Source organism: Podarcis vaucheri (assembly GCF_965113315.1).
Source record: "Podarcis vaucheri genome assembly, chromosome: 2".
NCBI classification, from domain to species: domain Eukaryota; kingdom Metazoa; phylum Chordata; class Lepidosauria; order Squamata; family Lacertidae; genus Podarcis; species Podarcis vaucheri.
The window spans coordinates 102099164-102121241 of record NC_138760.1 but is presented as its reverse complement, the minus strand read 5'-3'; the positions used below and the strand labels follow the sequence as shown (position 1 = coordinate 102121241).

At 41.8% G+C, this 22078-nt stretch overlaps 1 protein-coding gene across 15 annotated transcripts in view; it reads right to left on the bottom strand.

Annotated features, from left to right (window-relative positions):
* FOXP1 (forkhead box P1) overlaps window positions 1-22078 on the bottom strand; it is a 543747-nt gene that overhangs the window by 166867 nt on the left and 354802 nt on the right. For 14 of the 15 annotated variants that reach the window (XR_014216021.1, XM_082209686.1, XM_082209682.1 and 11 more), the window contains one exon: window positions 1078-1218. Coding sequence is in view for 13 of the 15 variants with exons in the window: in XM_082209686.1 (XP_082065812.1) it covers window positions 1078-1218 (141 nt within the window). In the remaining 2 variants the exon portion in view is untranslated. Of the gene's footprint in view, window positions 1-1077; window positions 1219-13512; window positions 13664-22078 lie in introns of those variants that run through there. The other variant, XM_082209677.1, reaches the window with a different exon arrangement.

Sequence of the window (22078 nt, the reverse complement as noted above, 5' to 3'; positions counted from 1 at the left end):
GATGTGCAGGATGTCTCCCTGACTCCTCAGGGGCACAGATAGCTACCGGGGAGTGAAGGGGAAGGTAAACTTCCTTCTGTGGCCTTCCTCCCATTCATATATTTTAGGAATGAAGCCAAGGATTCCATTTTTTCCTTTAGAAAAAAATATCACCGAGATTATCTACAGATACTTCTTGAAATGGATAAAGTCCTGGATATAGTTAAACGAAACTACTGGAATTTGTATCTGAACTGGATGTGCTTCCCTTAGAAAGACAAGTGGCAAATGTCAATGTAAACAATAAACCATCACTGGTATGTGGATAAACTAAGCTGACCTTAGCAAATCCCTAATACTTTTACGATTTAATTACCATTCCTCCAAATTGTATGCCAAATCAGTAGTTGACACACCTCTATTTTCTTGATACAACATGATGAAAAACTACTTGATATGCAGCAACACAGAGTAAAAGAATGGACAGATTTCCTTGCAAATGTTACTCAGCATATATTGAGGCTCTAATAGCACATACGTGCTTCTAAATATGGTAAACAACGGTTCTGGGAAACTTCCAAACACAAAGGTCTATTCACCAAAACTTATCAACAAAACAAGATTTGCTTCACTAACTTTGAATTAGAGTTAGCACATGGACCTTATTTCAAAGGATTGTTAATTCTTCTAGAAATCCTTTACATAAGAGCACAGTGACTGTTCATTTTTTTTAGAGTATCAAAGATTCAAGGTAGATTGGTGGATACTTCGCATTCCAAAAATCGCTCTTCTTCAATGGGGACCTCCAACATAGGAAGTTGAGAACTGAACTTTGGACTTTCTGCCACTGATCTACAGCCCTTCCCCACATATCCTTTCAAGACCTTTGTTTAACAGTTTAACTGGTAAAATAAAGTCTCAAGAGCACTTACTATTGATACATTTACACCATGACTACCACACCACTAAGCATGACTGAGACAATGGTGACATCAACAGCATATTTTTAAAAAATCTGCTACTACAAGTTTCCATGTCAATTGATCCTATTAAAACACATCAAGGAATAAGTACATTGTTGTTGTTATAATGTCTTACCTGAAGGGATGGTTGTTTCTCATTCCTCTTGGGAGACTTCAGCCCACTAATTTGTTGTTGTTGTTGTTGTTGCTGCTGCTGCTGCTGCTGTTGTTGTTGCTGCTGCTGCTGTAACAAAAGCTGCCTTGCTACCTGAAGAGCCTGAAGGAAAATAATGATAGAAATAAGTTTCACCAAGCATAAATTATTGGTTTATCTTATGTATACATGGCATACTCACCAAAGAAACCACCAGAATTTGACTGTCATTGGACTACAGCAATGACACAATAATATCCACACTAACAAACCCTAGAAAACCAAAGCCCAAATGTTCATATGGTTCTGGTAGTGCCTCATCCAGCACAAAAATGAACTGACTCTAGTTAATGGCTTGTGCTAATAAACTGTTTTCAATAATATGTCTATAATTCAACACTCTGACCCTATCGGGGGGGGGGGGGTGGACTGCAACTTTCACATTAAAGAGTGTCAGTTTATCAGACTATGTGTAGATGTCCAAACTTTTTTTCAAAGAGGGCCAGATTTGATGAAGTGAAGGGCTGTGAGGGCCGACCAAACGGCCAACCAAAGTTGTTAACCTTTTCTTAGGACTGAAGTTGTTGAGGTATTTTTAGGATTTTACCCCAGGAAATAAACTGCCACAGGGGCCAGATTAAATCGACCAGCGGGACAGATTAGGCCCCCAAAACGGACTTTGGACATGCCTGGTATATTGCAATCTGATGTAAGAAATCACTGTTTCTGTAGCAGGTGTAGAAATATGAAAATGGTAGTTACCGTATTTTTCGCTCTATAGGACGCACTTTTTCCCCTTCAAAAATGAAGGGGAAATGTGTGTGCGTCCTATGGAGTGAAGACGCCATAGCCCCACGACCCTCTCCTGACTGGAGAGGTGACGCGCAGCTATGGCAGGAGCCTCTCCGCTGCGCCTTTCCGCTGCTTCCTGACCTGCTCTTTGGGGCTGGTGGTGGGCTTCCCCCCGCCAGCCCCAAAGAGCAAGTCGAAAGGAACCTGAAGCCTGGAGAGCGATAGGGGTCAGTGCACACCGACCCCTCTCGCTCTCCAGGCTTCCAAGGTAGCTGCCTGAACGCACCTTAAATGGCACCTTGTTTTAGAGCGGGAAAACAAGAGGGGGAAAGTTCTCCCCCTCTCTGTGCAGCGCCTCCTGCCGCTTCACTGAAGGGGCGCTGGGCAGAGAGGGGGAGATTTTTTTTTTCTTGTTCTTCCCCCTCTAAAACAAAGTGCGTCCTATTGTCCGGTGCGTCCTATGGTGCGAAAAATACGGTACTTAGAACAGCCCTGGCTATTTTACATTCTATTGAATTGGTAGTGGTCTCAGCCTCCTCTCAAAGCTTTCTCAAAGCACATAAGTACACATTCCTCTAGTGCAGGGTTGTCTTATCACTGTTGGTAAGCCAGCCCTTTTATTGTTATGACTCCAACCTCGATTAGCCCCAACCACTATGGAAAGGTATTATGGGGAGTCCAACAACATCTAGAGGGCCACAGATTAGCCAGTCACACCCTAGAGCAGTGGTTCTCAACCTGTGGGCCCCCAGATGTTGTTGGACTACAACTCCCATCATCCCTGAGCCTTGGCCTTGCTAGCTAGGGTGATGGGAGTTGTAGTTCAACAACATCTGGGGACCCACAGGTTGAGAAAGGCTGCCCTAGAGAAACAGATAGATTGTGAAACAGGGTTGGTTTGTTTTCTACTGTTCCCTAGGGAAAACACATAATGCAGAAGAGAGGTTGTGTTATTTCCTTCTTTGTACATTCCCTCCTGGGATTCTACTGAGGGAGGCATCAAGAGCAGACTGACTCACGTTCTCCCATCTTCCCTCTCTTCATTATGAGGTAAGATAAACATTCTGAACAAGGAAATCCTACGGTTATCTGAGCACAGGATCTTCCATGCCCTGAAAGATCAAACCCTCTTCAATGCTTTACCATGAAGGTGGATAATAAATTCTCAGCTTTTCTCCATGGCTTATGCCCATGATATTTAGAGAGTGATTGGTCTTATTTTGTATTACCTCTTATGCATTACATATTTAAGCAGAGTGCTGAAAACTGGTCCTGCCTTTTCAGAGGTAAGGCCCTGCCCCAGTCTGCTGTAGAAACATTAGATGCTAAGATGACAAGTAGGGTCCTTCCTAGTTCAAACCAAAAGTGGATTTGGTGAGTGTATTATTCTGCTTCCAGCAATGTTCAGAAAAACGTACCTGGGAAATTCATAAACATGGTTCGATATGGAGACAGCCATATCCCAATGTCTGTCCTTAGCATTTAAATATCAGAGGTATGACATCTCTTAATGTCTTTTTGAAGGTATTCTGGCTCATATATATTGATAGTCTTCTCATTTTGAAATATCTAAGCATTTGCTCATCTCCACATTTTGCAACTATCTATGCCATAAAAGTTAATTGTGCAGCCTGTGAAAAATAATTGCTTCCTGCCAAAACAAAGCAGCCCTTTCAGAAACTAATAGAGAAGATGCAAATCCCCTGCAAGTCCGCACAGTGATGAAAACAGACTCCACCCTTCAGACAGGTTGACCACACCTGGCAGTGTGGCTCAGCAGGAAGCAGCATCCTGAATACATGGCAACTCAGGACCTGTTTCCTAATACCTAATGAGAAGTTAGCAAAGCACATAAACAGCAGCAAAGGATGGATTTATGAAAGATCAGTAATGACTGGTTTTATATATATATATATCTCAAAGAGGGAAAGTCGGTGGTGACAGTGCTAGAATTGGAAATACGTTTGCAATTGTTGAAGAGGAAGCCAGGTGACATAAACAGGAGGCTGGGGAAAAGATCACAAAGAGATGCAGGAAGTGTTTCCCTACCCAGCTCACTCTCAGAAGCCTGAAGCACTCACCAACATTTCAGATGCAAAGAAGAAAGCCTGCCTGTAGGAGCCAGAAGGAAATTAATGTCTGCAGGAGGACAGCTGGAAGCTTAGATGCCTCAAGGAGTTGCCTCTTGCTTGCTGCCTCATTGGAGGATTCACCATTGCTGGACTCAAGGGTTTCCTTGTCTCCTTGGAGACGTTCAGTACATGCGTAGGTGTTAACAGTGGGAACAGTGAAGACTTCATTAAATAAAACAAGAAAGAAATAGTCCCTGTGCAAGATGCCTACACGGAAGGAGGAAAGTGAGGCATCCACACTTCCTTCTGCATATGTTCACCGAAATGTTTAGCAAACGCAGATTCCACTGCATTCTTGAATTAATTGAAGGGCATCTTTAGTTCTACAAGTCAGAAAGCATGAACCCTCAGAAAGCTAGAAAGATATGGTGACAAGGAAGGGGAATCTTATAAAGCAAGTCACAGTTGCAGCTGATGGTACTTAGCAGAGGCCCAGAATACTACACATCCATTTCTACTCTTGAGGCCCCATCTGGAGGGACCCCTTGGAAATCTAAATATGGAAGTTTTCCAACATGGGAAGAACATTCAGTTGACATACAAGCAACACTTCAGTTCTGATACCTGGAAATATAAGTAATTCAGCAGTAAGACTTCAATGGATGGAAGTCTAATAATATATAGTTGGTACATTTACTTGTTGGAATGCTAAACTGAAGATAGATAGATATTTCTGGTTCACATTTGGGAGGTATAGAACACTCTCCTTGGTACTCATGCTCTCCTCCAAATGGCAGAAAGGGAAGCTTTGAGTCTCCTAGATGAGAGTTTACTAAAGGAGAAAGACTTTTGAGCAATACAGTTATCAATGTGAAGCTGGCTCCATTTGGTACCTTAATCAACTAGGGCTGCACTCTTAACTGTACTTACCCGGGAGTAAGTGCCACTAAGAAACTTAGTGCTTCATTGATTTCCTCAAAATGTGATATTGCTTTCTATCTGTTCTGGCAAAAGAACCCCACATGTTGGTCAAAACCAGTTTGGTTTTTTTAATGTCCCCAGAAGAGTTAGCCTTGCAAGAAATGCCTCATTTCTCAACTGAGAGTGACTGTGAAGTTGAGACTCTGAGGCAGAGAACCCTTAAGGCCGTCTCTCTTGTATTCATGGGGTTTTCTCACATGAGTATCTGTCAGGATCCCTGTGAGTATATATCTCCCAGAAGGTTACCACAAGAGATCTTTTTTCTGCATTAGGAAAGGGTGTTTGTAAGCAAATGAGAAGGAAACAGCTTCAAGATATAATGCATAGTCCAAATTAGGAAAGAATCACACAAAGAAACTTGAGGTAAAGGAAAATGAAAATCCAAGAAATATTAAAGAAGTGGGGAGGGGGTCCAGTTTTGCTTCATTTCTAAAATGTGAGTTGCTGGGGTTAAACTTGCCTTTAACTTGCTTGGAAGACCTTATGGCCACTCCAGTTGTGGGCTAGTTGTGGCTACATTTTGGCAACAGAAAGGTACTTTGCACATGCTTCAAGGCCACACTCAGTTATTAATTCATAAGATCTAGCTAGGATCAAGAGTCAGTGAACATAGGTTCAAATTAAGCCCCAGGGGACCCTCCAAAAGTAGGCAGAAAGAACAATTGAAGTTGGCAGCAACTTAGTGGAACGGGGGGGGGGACACATTAACCTTTCCCTCATATTGAATTTCGAGTTATAGAAAACGTTGGGGAGAAAGTCCTACTAGTAACAATCAGCACAATAAAGTCCTTACTGTCAAACCATCCAGTCTGTTCAGTGGTTCAGAGTAGCCCTCACTAGTCCTCTAATTTCATCTGAGCCTTTCCCCCTTCACTCCTAACCTGAGATCAAACCTGCTTGCCCTGCAATTCTAAAGGCTAATCAACAGTCATCACTCCTCTGGAGCCAGAGAAGAAAAGAGAGGATCACTGAAAAGAAAGCAAGATGGCTAGCATAGTAGGAGAAGTGCTTGCCTTTCTTTCTTTCTCACCTCCTCTAAGCCATTTCAAGACCATTTGGAGTGCCTTTGTGAAATTAGCTTGCTGATCTCCATTCAACGTCAATGGATACCAGCCCTTATAATACTGGCACTTGTAGTCTAATCCAGTCTGACAAATGCTGCTTGAGAGAGAAGCACAGAACTAAGCAAGCCCTATATCTTTGTTAGTATGTAGACACAGTCGTCAGTATGCTACAGGGATGCCAGTAGGATTTTCTGGGCCCAGCACACTGCAGGGGTATTGGGCACAACATTTGCAGGTGTTGTATTTATATGTATAGGTGTCATTCTTGGGGGGGGTATTGTTATTTAAATAGAAATATAATACTTTATACCATAGTGGGGAAGACTGTGAACAGGTCAGATAACCTCTTACGCCTGTTTGGATCTCTTTGCTTTGGCAAGCATAAAGCAGGGGTGGGAAACTGGTTTTATATATATCATGATGTCTGGCAGGCAGAATGTTAACTGATGAAGCTTTTCACATAATTGTATTTCTGCACTAGAAAATGCTTAACCTGATGGATTTCTGCCTGCCACCTGGATTTTAAAAGCCAACCATAATGCCAACCATAAACCATTGCAAGTTGTAAAAATGTTATGGTACTGAAGGTCTTTTATCAATGTGTCTTAAGATGCCAAAACCACACTTAGCTTGAACTGAGTGTGTGTGTGTGTGTGTGTGTGTGTGTGTGTGTGTGTGTGTAAAGATATTTATAGCAACCAAGGTTCGAATCCAATGCTTGGATAAATTCAAGATTAAAGTGTTAAAAGGCAGTTTATTCTAAAGAGTATTTAACAAAATTTATGTACAGCTTGGTTACAATACAACCTCAAAGAAATTTAATATAACAACTATATAATAACTATTAAAAACCAGGCTTTCTGTCAGATAAGAGCTTGCTCCCCTGCAGTACTGGCAGTATCCCTCATAATGCTAGAGCTAAAGGACATTAAGTTGAACGCTGGAAGATTCAGGACAGACAGAAAGGAATTTCTTCACATAACTACAGAGTTAAACAACATAATTTTCTTCCACAAGATGTAGTGATGGCTACCAACTAGGATGACGCTGAAAGAGGATTGATTATGCAACTGCATTGAGCGTAAGGATGTTAGTGGTCACTAGACTCCCTGGGAAAGTCCCTGATGTTGGGAGAGATTGAGGGCACAAGGAGAAGGGGATGACAGAGGATGAGATGGTTGGACAGTGTTCTCGAAGCTACTAACATGAGTTTGGCCAAACTGCAGGAGGCAGTGGAAGACAGGAGTGCCTGGCATGCTCTGGTCCATGGGGTCACGAAGAGTCGGACACGACTAAACAACTAAACAACAAAGCCAACATTACTATATTCTGCCTCCGCCACCAGGATGTATGTTTCTGAATACCAGTTGCTGGGAAACACAAGTGTTACACTTCGGGTCCTGCTTGTGGGCTTCCCATAAGTATCTGGTTGGCCACCGTATGGATGCTGGATTAGACAGGCCTGATCCAGCAGAGCTCTTAAATCTTTATCTTAACGTTTAGCATGAAATTAATCCCAGGTTAGAAAGAACATGAACTCCTGTTCACCGTATGGATGCTGGATTAGACAGGCCTGATCCAGCAGAGCTCTTAAATCTTTATCTTAATGTTTAGCATGAAATTAATCCCAGGTTAGAAAGAACATGAACTCCTGTCTTTGCTACCACCTTATGCATTTGGGTGGACATGCTATTGCCCAGTCACACAGTAGCTATGTTATTAACTGAACACGTTATGAGCTTGAATTATACAACCCCCTTCAAGATGCATACAGTAACTTCTAATAACTTTCAATTCAGCAAACAGGATGGCACGTTCATAAAGTATTGAGCACACAAAACAGCAAATTTAAGTAAGCACATGTGCCGGGATTACAGTATACTAAAGTCTGTAATGTAATAAATGACCTTCCTATACACAGGATCTCAGCTTTCCTACCTTATTATAGGTATTCTCTTTACCTAATATGTATTCCCATCAATATTTCCTTCAAACACACAAAAAGAGAAGGACTGTAGCTCAATGGTAGAACACTTCCTTCCACACAGAATAAAAGCCCAGAATAAAATATAAAATATTAACAGATGCAAAAGAAAGAGGGGGATTTGCCCTGCCGGACTTAAAATTGTACTATGAAGCAGCAGCATTCTGCTGGCTGAAAGAGTGGATGCTCCTCGAGAATACAGATATTTTGGACTTAGAAGGTTTCAATAATGCATTTGGCTGGCATGCATATCTATGGTATGACAAAATCAAAGTGCATAGTGCCTTTAAAAATCATATTGTAAGGAAAGCGTTGTTTAATGTTTGGATGAGATATAAAGATCTGTTGGAAAACAAAACCCCTAGATGGTTGTCACCCTTAGAGGCTAAGGCCCACAAGAAAGTTAATATGGAGGTCGGATGGCCAAAGTATTGTGAGATCTTAGAACAGGATGGAGAGAAACTGAAATTAAAGAGCCATGAAAAACTAAAACCCAAAGTACAAGATTGGCTCCACTATTATCAAATAATGGAGGTTTTCAAACAAGACAGGAAAATTGGCTTCCAGGTGGAAAAATCAAAACTTGAGACAGAATTGTTAGAACCCAATACTAAGAATTTGTCAAGAATGTATAACTTGCTGTTGAAATGGAATACACAAGACGAAACAGTTAAATCAGTTATGATTAAGTGGGCACAGGATATTGGTCATAATATTATGTCTGCTGACTGGGAAAGGTTGTGGAACACTGGTATTAAATTTACGGCATGTAGTGCTTTAAAGGAAAATGTGATGAAAATGGTCTATAGGTGGTACATGACCCCAGTTAAGCTAGCAAAAATTTACCATTTGCCTGATAACAAATGTTGGAAATGTAAGGAAACTGAAGGTACTTTTTATCATCTTTGGTGGACATGCCCGAAGATTAAGGCTTTCTGGGAGATGATATATAATGAAATGAAAAAGGTATTCAAATATACCTTCCTTAAGAAACCAGAGGCCTTTCTCTTGGGCATTGTCGGCCAATTGGTGCCAAAAAAGGATAGAACTTTTTTCATGTATGCAACAACAGCAGCAAGAATACTGATCGCAAAGTATTGGAAGACACAAGATTTACCCACCTTGGAAGAATGGCAGATGAAAGTGATTGACTATATGACATTGGCGGAAATGACGAGCAGAATTCGTGACCAGGGAAAGGAGACTGCGGAAGAAGACTGGAAGAAATTTAAGATTTATCTTAAGAACTATTATAAACTTGATGAAGTTTAGAATGTCGAGAGTTTACAGAGAGAAAGGGTTGCAGTAATATAAGATTAGATTAAGAAAGGACTATGATAAATTAGGGTTGGAAAAAACATTTATAAGTTGCTATAAAATTTGGACATGAGGATGCAGAAAGGGGAGGTATGGGGAAGTCCGAGGAAAGAAGTTTATGAAAGGACATTTTGAAAGTATATTTGTTTGTTTGTCTGTTTTTCTTTTATGTTTGTTTGTTATAAAAACTTTTGAAAAACCAACAGAAGGTTCTATTCCTGGTGGCTTCGGGTAGGGCTGAGAAAGGTTCCTCTCTGGGACACTTAAAGAGCTGCTGTCAGTCAGAATAGGCAACACTGAGCTAGATGGACCAAAAGTCTGACTCAGTAGAAGGTAGCTTCCTATGTTCTCCATAATCAGTGCTCTATAATAAAAGCATGGAAGTGATGGAAATAGGGTGCAACTAGTGTGAGGGCAACTCTTTCCTATTCCATTAGCTCCATTTAGCAACTGTCAAAAAGCAGTAGAAGAAGAAAGCTTCTGGAGAGAAACTGGGCTGTGGGTGGGACTAAGGGGAGAGGTGGGGAGGAAGATATGACAGAGGTTTATAAAAAGTGGACAGAGCAGTGTTTCCCCATCCAAAATTAGAGCTTGGGATCATCTGATGAAACTAATAAGCATTAGATTCAGAGTAGAAAAATACTACCACAACAGATAGCGATAGCTCCTAGATAGCTTTAGATGCTCTATGGACCTTCGGTCTGCTATGGCTGCACTCTTTATATGTTCCTGATATGTCGCCGAGAAAACAGTACCGTGACACAATGACAGGGAAGAAGTTGGGGGACACATGGAGACTAGGCAGACTAGAGCCTACACTAAATATGTAGTGATGTGCCTTGAAACACTAGAGAAGGTTCCTCATGAAAACCAACACAAGTGCTTTCAGAATGACGAGGCTTCCCTGAAACAACCAGCTCTTTTCTCCCATCTCAGCGCAGATCCTCCAACGTTTGCTTAGAGACTTCTAGTCTACAAGTCCCACCTCAAGTCTACTTACCCAGGCATATGACAGCTGAAAAACACTGTTCCTGGCAACTTAGGGATCACTGGTTGAGAAGAACTTACTTCTTTTTTGTTTGTTTTGAAAGGTTTTAAACATGCCACCCTGGGCTGCTTCAGGAGGAAGTGCAGAATATAAATCAAATGAGAAGTCATACTGTTCCCACACAAAAAATAAGTTCCTCGTGCATATTTTTATTGGTGAGATATTGACATACTGGGCATAAAGACTGCTAAGCTGATAATATACAGGTGCATATGCACCTTGAGTATAACTATGCAGCTCTTGTCACCTCATCTCAGAAACAGTATTATAGAAATAGGAGAAATTGCAAAAAGACCACGAATGTATTAGGAATATAAAGCAGTAATCATACAAAGAAAGGTTAGGGACACACACACACACACACACACGAGATTTTGCTAGTATTTAACCTGAATGTGCTCTGGTCAATGGGGTCACAGAGTTGGACACAACTAAACAACAACAACAACCTGAATGTGTACATGGAGGGAGCTCACTGTCATTTCTGCATTCATGTAGGTGGCTTTTACAGCACTAAATGGTTAAAAAGAAAAGCTGGTTTACATGTATGAACTGTTCTACACTGTCTGAAATCTTAAACTGCCAGAGGCTGGTAGATGGATGGGAAGGAAAGTACCATGTGCTATTAAAACCGCTTGAAGCATTTGTGCATAGCCATAAATGGATTAATAGACTGGCTTAGAGCACCTTTTGAGCTTCCTAAATTGTCCCAAGCATGCAAGACACTGAAACAGCACAACTTTCCCTTTCCTTGTCCTGCTCCATGTTTTGTTTTGTTTTTGTGTGTGAACCCAATCCAGATCCCCGGAAGAGAGCATGACCTTTAACCTAGATAACGGAACAGAAGTACAGCAGCCAGTCACTTAATATTATAGACAAGGTGATCTAATACATCCATTGAAACTGACGGGCAATTCCAGGAGACCAGGAGAGATTTTGAAAGCAAGTCCATCTATTAAATTTGTACCTGCCCACCCAATGTGAAATTCCTTTCATGTGGCTGTCAGTTCTTTGTAATTCAGTGAAATCAACCAAAATATACAACAGGACTTGGGGATATGTGTGTGTGTGTGTGTGTGTGTGTGTGTGTGTGTGTGTTTTCTTTCTTGAAAGTAATTTAGTTCACAGGGGTTTTTTTCCTCACAGAAAAAAACTACTTAACATTCTCCTGAGCTATCATTAAGGAACAGTGCACTGTACACAATGAGATTCACAAGAACAGTGTTAAAAAAGAAAGGGGCGCCTGTAATAGATTTAACATGGGCGCAAACTCCACATGCTCACTGCAAACACTTAGCAGCCAATAGGGGTGATAGAATAACTGCGCTGTCAATATTTTGCTCCAAAGTCAGCATCCATCCCTCCACAAGATTGCAAGTACTTCTCATTTAGGCAAGCACCTAGCTGATGTGTTAAAAGGAAAAGCAAACGACATTTTCCATGGAGGTGGAGAAGTAAGCATAATTATGATAAATCCAATCTAAGTCCCATGCGACTGGCACTCCACTGATAGGATATACAAAGCAACAGATTAATTTTCGGCTGGGAACTGTTTGAGTTTTCAGAAAGTTGAAGGCACAGAACACACAAAACTGTTGACTCACTTTAAGCTTCCTCCTCTCTCCCCCTCCCTTTAAAATGATACACAATTTCCCCTTATTAAAAATGGGAGAAAAACAATGCTCTTATTATTTTCCATGTATCTTTTATTAAGCCACAAAGAAAACAAGAGTTTGGCCACATGTTTGTTTGCTTGAGCTACTCCCTTTCCCTTCTGATAAATAATCAAGCCGGCCATCCAGAAAAAACAAAACCAGTGAGCTGGGAAATCTGATGGTCATCCAATAGACTGAGATACCAAGAAAGGCAGCAGACCACTTTTCCCACAGTGGGTTTTGCTGGCCTGCACCTACACTGACATCTGAGTAAATAACTTTAGTCACTCTTTCCATCTTCCCTATGCAGTTAATCTTGCTGTTAAACAAATTGTCCCCGAGGCAGCTGCAAAATATTGTTGTTTTCCCCACTGCATACTTTGGAATATTGCAAAAAAAAAAGAAGGAGTTTTTCCACAAGCATGCATATTCTTAAAACGTTTGTGGCACATGCAGTTGGTCAAAATATATGTTTCTGTTCTTAAAAGTCTCAACATGGAACAGACCTCATAGAGGTTTTTGTTTTTTCCCCCAAGAGCCTCTCTGAGGATGCTTATTCAGACTATGCATTCTTCATGCCCTCTTGTGCTTCGTGGATATGACAACGACTGCTTCAAATGATTGGACAAAAAAGTTAGATATCTGTGTTGGTGGACTTTCCTGGACACAGTACAAATTCCAAACAAACAACCCCTCCCCCCAAACCTACACAATTTATTAAGCCACGTGAACAAAAAGGAGAGACACGGAACATGTGTTACAGCACTAGCTACAGATATTAAGCAGCATTACCTCTGGATTGAGCCAGGTGTCATAAATATTACAGACCCTGAAAATCTGAAGAAAAATCTCTGGCGTTAAAGTTAACACCTATTTTTACACACCAGTCTGCTCTCTTTTTCTTCCCTCAAATCTTCCTGTAGCACCAGAAGTCTAGACAGCAGTCATACCACAGAGATAACACCCATGCTCATCTCAGCAGCCTGATTTTTCTTTATCGTTTGATTTGTTCAAATATTAACAAACGGAAAGACAGCCACAAGGGAACGGCATTTCTAAAGATGCAGACCCTCCTCAAACTCCCTCCTGCCCCTCCCTTTCCTTGCTGCCGTTCCTTCTAAACTTAAGCCAGTAACAGGACAACACACAGACAAAACACTTCACAAACTTACACACGCTCGAAAGCCGCCCCTCCTCAAACAACAGTCAGCACAGGACTTCTTGAGAAATACATTTGAAAAACAGAGCACCCCAAAGGAGGGGGGGCAAGTTAGCAGAAGGCAGCTCCCATTTCGCCTTGTTTTCCTGCCCAACAAGGCAGTAAACAACGTGAATCATCTTATTTTGCTCTAAAGCCTCAGCAATTAAATTTTCCTGGAGCAAAAGAATGCCTCTGCAAGCGAGATGGCAAGTTAAAAGTTCACCATAGCTACATGTTGTACAACCCCCCCCCTCCCCGAGCATTTAAACAGAGAATATGGAGAGTTTAACAGAGCACTCTTACTGTCTGTCTCTAGTTTGCCGTCTCCTTGCTGAAGATGTATTCTGGCTGTTTCTCTGAAGCAGGGGGTTGAAGAATGGTAAAAAGATGTTTGAATAAACAGGAAGTGCTGTGCAGCTGAAGCACACACTGAAGGGAAAACACACTGGAGCACTGCCCTTTGTAGGCAACAACGGGAGGCTTGCCTCCACAGTAGCAACGTCTGCTTTTATGAAATGACAAAGAAACCACAAGAATTTAAGCAATTCCTCCCCCCCCCCCATCTGCAAAGCTGATAGATCAGCTGGAGCTTGCAGGTAATTTCAAAGTTGTGTTTAACACTCCAAAAAAATTATATTAATTCTACCCTATTAAAGCAGCTGGCTGATGTGCAGAAATCATATATACATGTGTGTGTGTGTGTGTGTGTGTGTGTGTGTGTGTGTGTGTGTGTGTAAAACAACGAAACAGCAGCAAATGCATCTTAGCTATGCAGCTAGGCAAATTCTTTATTTGTACATAGTTTTGGAAAGCTTGTTTTTCACACTCTTTGTGGTACCCACGCGCTTATGTCAATAAATGTCTGTTAAGGTTGGCCAGACTTCACAGCAATTATTCAAATTCCTTCATAACACGCCCCCCCCCGGCCCATTTAAAATAAATTAGACTTTTGAATCTAAGATCTCAGGAGTGTGCATTCAATATGTTCCAGCAGATGCATTCTCTTTCTTGGTTTCCTTTCAATCACTAAAACAAACTACCTATTTAAGTCCAGATGACTAAGTAAACTCCCTTCCCTTCAACACCACCAGCCCTCTTCCCCCACCCTCAGCCTTAATTATCAAAAGTCATGTCTTTTGATGTAAGGGGGGGGGACAGAGATACTGTCAATGAAAGTATACTGGGTTTTGTATTTTGAAGGCAGTTGGCAAAGAGACGAACAGCGGAACAACCATATTCAGCAACTCATTTTTCTAAAGGAAAAAAAAAAGACAGGGAGGGAAAGAACAGGACCCCCCCCATTTTTAAGAAAATGTATTGCTGTTGTGTCAATGTGCTACAACCACTGATATTTGTTATTTAGCACAAACTCTCGGACTGTCTGTCATTCTGGGTGCTAATGCTCAGCTAAAATAACTCATTGGGAGCTGTCAATGGGATGTTTACACAGGACGCAATCTTTTCTTCATACAAGGGGATTCCCCCCCCTTTTTTTTACACTGGAATTCATCTTCTTTTGATCTCACATTCAAAGCAACAGCAGCTTGATAGACATGCAAGTCTGAAAGCAAATCCAGACGCTGAAGATAAACCGCCAGAGTATGACAGGCAGGAGCATCTAAAGCTTATAAAAATGAAGAGAACAGCATGTCGTCTGAGTATTACAATAGCAGAAATCAAGAGACATATTAGGTGGAACTGATCAGCCACAAAAACCGTTCAAAAGGCAGATCATAGAAACAGAAAGACTAGGCAAAGTGGTGGTGGAGGAGAGAGAGAGAGAGAGAGAGAGAGAGAATGGGAAAGATCTGCTTTTAAAGAGGCCTCACCTTCTCTCTAAGCACTACAAGCTTTCTGCTCCTGGCATGCAAAGTGGAGGAAATTGAGGGTTTCTTGTAAAAAGCCTTTACTAACTCAGCAGTTCTCACCTTTAGCTCACCAGTTAATCTTTTAATTAGGCTTCTCAATTATGTAGGCCAAACATTTTTTTTATTATTATTAATTTTCTTCTTCTTTAAATGCACAGTATGTGTGTTGCTTCTCTTTCCTGCTGTAGGTGTTATGGATTAGTTTATCTGTAGAAACTTAGGCTGAGATCCGATACACAGTTAAGCACGCTTTAGTGCCCACTGATTCTAGTGGGACTTAAGACACCGTTAAATATCTCTGGATTGCACCCCTTATACGGTAGCCATAATGAGACTGTAGTACTCATTAATTGTGAAATCGCTTGGAAATGCCACCCATTTATGTTTCCAGGCCCTTAAGAGCGCCACTTCTTCAAAATTGGTTGGCAATCTGATTAGCTGCTGGGTTCTCTCTCTACATTGTTAAAAGACTCTACTTTGTTATTGGATATTACTTAAATTGGACTATCCCCGAGACAGTTAAATACCAGAGGAGAAAATGCTTATGTGGAAATGATCACTAAAACTTTCTTGAGGAAAATCCATACATTTTTAATTCCTCCCCCTTCTGTATAAGCCTCTTACTTTAATTGAAGTTGCTGAATATAATGAAAAAGTAATTCTCAAACAATTTTGTACTTAGAGATGTTTGTTAACAAACACCGAATGAGCAGGCAGTGTTAGGTTAAAGGGCAGCAGAATTCCACATTATAATTTAGCCTGTGGTTATTTCTGATTAAGAACACCCTCTGGGACAGCAAAGGAAGATCTTCTTTTGCAGCAGGCATAGCTTTTAAAATTAGCCTCTTCTGCATAATAAACCAACAGAAAAACAGTGGATTCGAAGATGCACTGAAACAATTTAAAGTGTTGCAATCGGTTACAATGTGCTTTCTGGGGTGGAAAGCTATATGAACCAAAAGACAGAGCAAAACCCACCTTTTTGAGCAGCTCGCGCCCCAATTGTAAATATTAAAAAGAAAAATGCATCCTGGGTTCTAAAACTGTTATAAGAAAGTCACCTTCTGTCATGCTTATGTAGCTATCTAATGAGCTAAAGGCTGATTATTTATCTTTAAACTGTACTAGTTTAATCTTTTAAGGTCACCACTAATCTGCTTCAACCTTTTTTAAAAATAACAGCTTTCAAGACTTGCCGCTGGAACTCACTAAACCTGGGGGCTGAATGTCATTGGAAGTGAAGCCTTTACCTGAAGCAGCTAGCTGCGCAATGTAAACACTGAGCAAAAATTCTCTGGTAAATCAAGAGGCAAACTACAAAGTCTGCATGCTGAGAATGCAGTCCTTAACAAGGCTAATCTTACATCATTCCAAAGAAATAAATAATTATCATGATCAGAATGCAAGGTGACTATCCTTATTTTCTCTAGCGTGTGACTGAGGTTAGATACTGTTCTTGGCAATAATCATTTTGCCTGAACCTCCAGTTGCATTTATTAAGAAGTGTACACAAAAGAGTGGTGACCAGGCTGTATTCCCAAGGAGGTTTGTTATTACTTTTATTTTTACCCTCAGCCGTCTTGTGGACTTGAATGTCACCATGGACCTTGAATGTGAAACAGCTTCAAGCTAATAGCTCTAATTGCTTGAAGATGTGCAGGCAGGTGAAACCTGATCTCCCCTGGCCACTGTAGAGACCAGGAACAACACAAGAATGTTTACATAGTGGGTTGAGTTTAATAGACAGTAGAGCTGGGTTTCAGACAGCTAGCAAAAATGCAGCTAATAGGTGACCTCTGAAATGTTGCCCCCCCTCCCTCTAGTAAACAAAAGGCCATTTCCATTTATTAAAAAGGGAACATGCTAAATGCCAAGGTTATCTGCCTGTCTGGATGCAGCCCAGGTTCAGATGCACCTGATGTGAAACTTTATCTCTGCAAAACACAAAAGACGTCTAACATGTCAGGGCTCAGTGAGATTCAAAGTGATGTCACATTAATCATGAACTGAATATTTTACAGGACTGGCCTTTCCAGATTGTCTAGAACAGGGGGTAGCCAACGTGACAGCCTCCATATGTTGTTGGATTCCAGTCCCATAAGATCCACACAGTAGTGAGGGATAACGGTAGCTGAAGTCCAGCAACATCTGGTGGGCCAAGGGTTAGCCAAACCTGGATGGATGGATGGATGGATGGACAGACAGACAGGCATATATATATATATATATATATATATATATATATATATATATATTTGCTTTCGTAGATTTTCACGGGTACAGGAATGCAGGTTTTGGTGTCTTCGGGTGTCTTCCCGTGTAAGAGTCGGGGTGTCTGTGCGACGTTTCGACGAGGTCTCACTCGTCATCTTCAGGCTGGTGCTTTCGGCTTCTTGTTACTGGAACAGAGCAGAATCTGGTGTTTGAGTTCCTATAAATACTGTTGAGGGGTGTGGTGTATAGCCTCCAACGTTCTGGGCAGAGAGGAAGTTCCTAGATTAGTGTGCCTCTTCTTCTTTTGTTCCTTAATTACTTGAGGGATATCTTGAGTGATTTCATGAGTGATATTCTGAATACCACTGGGTGGGTCATTAAGTGTAGATTAGTTGCTAAAGCTTTTGTGTCTTGACCTCTTGAGCTTGTGAAGAGTTTTTCTGAGAAGATGGCTGTGCTGCATTTAGTTGTGCTCTGGCTTGGCTTCGTGTATAGGGGCGAGCTGTGGTTTTGTGCCTTGTGCCAGCCAGATCTGTGTAGGGATTGCAGGGGGGTGCAGCATCCGGAGGTGCCACTATAGTTTGGCTACTGGATGGAGTCTGTAATATGTCTGTGGAGAGGGTCTGGGTTTGGGTCTGGTGTGGTTGATTGGTGACGGCGTTCTGTGTGCCTCTGGTTCTGGTGTCGGTTTTTGTGGGGAGGGCTAATTTCCAGATGTCTGGCAGGCGGGACGTGTCGTCACGCTTGTTCATGTTGTGAGGGTGTTTCTCTATCTCGATGGCTTCCATGATTATTCTCTTGTGGTGATGTTCCATGTTAAAGAGCAATTTGGAATCTGCAAAATTAATTTCGTGTCCTGTTTCTTTCATGTGTTGGAAAAGAGAGGAAGTTTTTTCTTCTTTTTTGACGGCATTCTTGTGTTCTGCGATACGTGCATTTATTCGTCTGTTTGTTTGTCCAATGTACGTGGCTGGGCAGACTTTGCAGGGTATTTCATAGACCCCTTGGTTTTCCAGCTGGATTTTGTCTTTTGGGTTTCTGAGGATATTGGCTATTTTTTGGTTGGTGCAGAAGGCTGTTTTGATATTGTGTTTATGGAGGATTTTGCTGATTTTGTCTGTAGTGCCCTTGATATAAGGAAGGAGGGCCATGCCATTGTTTTCTTCTGTGTCTTGGTTTTTGGGGGGTGTTTCTTTTTGGATTAGCTTCGTAACCCTGTTTTTCTGGTATCCATTGGCGATTAACACATTTGAGAGATTCTGTAACTCAGTTGTCAAGTGGTCTGACAAAGACACAGAAGAAAACAATGGCATGGCCCTCCTTATAGGAACTCAAACACCAGACTCTGCTCTGTTCCAGTAACAAGAAGCCGAAAGCACCAGCCTGAAGATGACGAGTGAGACCTCGTCGAAACGTCGCACAGACACCCCGACTCTTACACGGGAAGACACCCGAAGACACCAAAACCTGCATTCCTGTACCCGTGAAAATCTACGAAAGCAAATATATATATATATATATATATATATATATATATATATATATATATAAAACAGCGCAACTGGAAACATCTGCGGAAAACAATGAACATATGAACCCTTCTCTGTGGAGTAATAACAATAACAATAACAATAACAATAATAATTTTATTATTTATACCCTGCCCATCTGGCTGGGTTTCCCCAGCCACTCTGGACGGCTTACAGCATGTATAAAACATAGTAAAATATTAAACATTAGAAACTTCCCGATAAAGGGCAGCCTTCAGATGTCTTCTAAAAGTTATGTAGTTCTTTATCTCCTTGACATCTGAAGGTAAGGCATTGCACAGAGAGGGTGCCACTACCGAGAAGGCCCTCTGCCTGGTTCCCTGTAAGTTCACTTCTTGCAAGGCCCTCAAAGGAGGACTTCAGTGTCTAGGCTAAATTATCAGGGTGGAGATGCTGCTTCAGGTATAATGGGCTGAGGCTATTTAGAGCTTTTATGGAGAGCCAGTGTGGTGTAGTGGTTAAGAGCGGTAGATTCGTAATCTGGGGAACCGGGTTCGCGTCTCCGCTCCTCCACATGCAGCTGCTGGGTGACCTTGGGCTAGTCACACTTCTCTGAAGTCTCTCAGCCTCACTCACCTCACAGAGTGTTTGTTGTGGGGGAGGAAGGAAAAAGGAGATTGTTAGCCGCTTTGAGACTCTTTCAGGTAGTGATAAAGCGGGATATCAAACCCAAACTCTTCTTCTTCTTCTTTAAAGAAGTTTAGCACCAACACCTTGAACTGTGCTCAGAAACATACTGGGAGCCACAGAAGATCTTAGGACCGGTGTTATGTGGTCTTGGCGGCCACTCCCAGTCACCAGTCTAGCTGCCACATTCTGGATTAGTTGTCTTTTCTGAGTCACCTTCAAAGGTAGCCCCACAAAGAGCACATTGCAGTAGTCCAAGCAGGAGACAACTAGAGCATGTACCACTCTGGTGAGACAGTCCACAGGCAGGTAGGATCTCATCCTGCATACCTGATGGAGCTGGTATGCAGCTGCCCTGGACACAGAATTGACCTGTGTCTCCATGGACTGATGGACAGCTCTGAGTCAAAAATTTCTCCCAGGCTGTGTACCTGGTCCTTTAGGGGCACAGTTATCCCATTCAGGATAACTGTCCCCCACCCACCTTTCCCCCAAAACATTACTTCTGTATTGTCAGGATTCAACCTCAATCCTTCAGTCTCCAACCACCCGCAGACACTCACACAGGACATTCACTGCCTTCACTGGTTCTGATTTGAAATAGAGGTAGAGCTGGGTATCATCCATATACTGGTGAACACCTAGCCCAACCCCCCCTGATGATCTCTCCCAATAGCTTCATATAGATGTTGAAAAGCATGGGGGAGAGTCCTGAGGCACCTGACAAGTGAGAGCCCAGGGGTCTGAACACTCATCTCTCAACACCACTTTCTGGACATGACCAAGAAAAAAGGAGCAGAACCACTATAAAACAGTGCCCCCAGCTTCCAACCCCTCTAGCCGGTCCAGAAGGATACCACGGTATCAAAAGACACTGATTCAGCAGAACTAGGAAACAGCTTTCACCTTTCTCCCTAGCCCACTGGGGATCATTGACCAGCGCGACCAAAGCAGTTTCAGTCCCATGATGACGCCTGAATCCCAACTGGAAGGAATCCAAATGGTCTGCATCCTCCAGGTGTGCCTGGAGTTGTTCAGCAACCGCCGATTCAATCACCTTGCCCAGGAATGGAAGATTTGAGACTGGACAATAGCTGGCAATGGTGGCCGGGTCCAAAGTGGCCAGTTTAATAACTGCTTCTTTCAGTGGGTCTGGGAAGACTCCCTCACAGAGGGAATCATTCACCACCCAGCAGAGCCCATCGCCCAGACCTTTCCTGCTAGCTTTTATGACCCAAGATGGGCAAGGATCGAGGAGACAGGTGGTCAGTTTCATTCATCCAACCAGCCTGTCCCCATCCTCAGAAGTAACAGATTGGAATTGATCCCATGCAACTTAGACAGGACTCTAATGCTCTCCCGGCCCTGTTCCCATGGCGGAGTCTACTTCTTTCCGAATCTGGTGCTTACTCCCAAGTAACTGAGTAAAGACTGTGCAGCCTTACACTGCAATCCTAAGCATTTTTACTCAGAACTAAGTCCTACTGAGTTCAATAGGATTTACTCTCTGGTATGTTCCTGATCATTCTTACAGTTTCTATTATTATTATTATTATTATTATTATTATTACTACTACTACTACTCATCTTTTTCCCTGGTAGGGACTCAAGGAAGTTTACAGCTAAAACTTCATTCCATTTATCTCTTGAAGGTGTTGTACACAATCCCTTCCCTCACACATTTTTTCTTTACAACAATCCTGTGAGGATGGTTCAAGGTGACAGATGTACATGTGTATATGACATGTATGTGTGCAGGAGATCAAACATGGGAGAAGCTTCCTGATGCAGAATCTAATGTCTCCATTTTCATCAGACAAATGTTGGAGGGTATGCGATTTTGACACACAGGTTTGCTTCCATGATGTCTAGTTTGGCCTAGAGGACAGCAGAATCTGGGCTGCAGGAAAATAAAACCACTTTCCAAGAAGCAGCAGGGCACTAAAATGTATTTGAACAGGTCATTTCACAATCTGTATGACAGAAAACAAAATGGGGGTGGAGTGGAGGGGAGGAAGGTAGTTCAACTTCTGCCAGAGGTCAAAGCACAAAAAGGTGTTTACCAAGAGGTGTAGTCTTGAAAGTAAACACTCTAGGTCAGCAATATACAAAGACTTAATAGCTTTGATTTTTTTTTTTATTTTTTTTTTTTTGCAAAATCCTAAAACAAGCCTTACATGGCTTGAAACTTGCTGGGAGCTCTGCTATATGTTACAAATTTGTCGCACTTAACAAAAAGGAAAGGGAGACATTTATAGGGATTGTGGGTTCTTGCTTGAAAAACCAGAAAGGTCAGGAAGAACAGAGACACTGAAGAAAATGGAGGAAGAGGTGACTTCTAGCAAGGAAAACAAAGGTGGACTAGATCGTATAATAGGAGTTTAGCGACTTTACAAAAAATGAGGAAACGATGGCCTGAAATATTTTTAGATAAAACAACAGTATCAGCGTAGAAAGTTAATCACCAACCAGCCAACCAACCAACCAAAAAACAAATGGAAATGCATAGTAAAAAAGAATCCTATGAGTAAACAAAATCAAAACACATTATTAAAATAAATGTGCAGTTTTGCAATGGACTAACTACCCAGAAAATGGTGGGAAGATCTC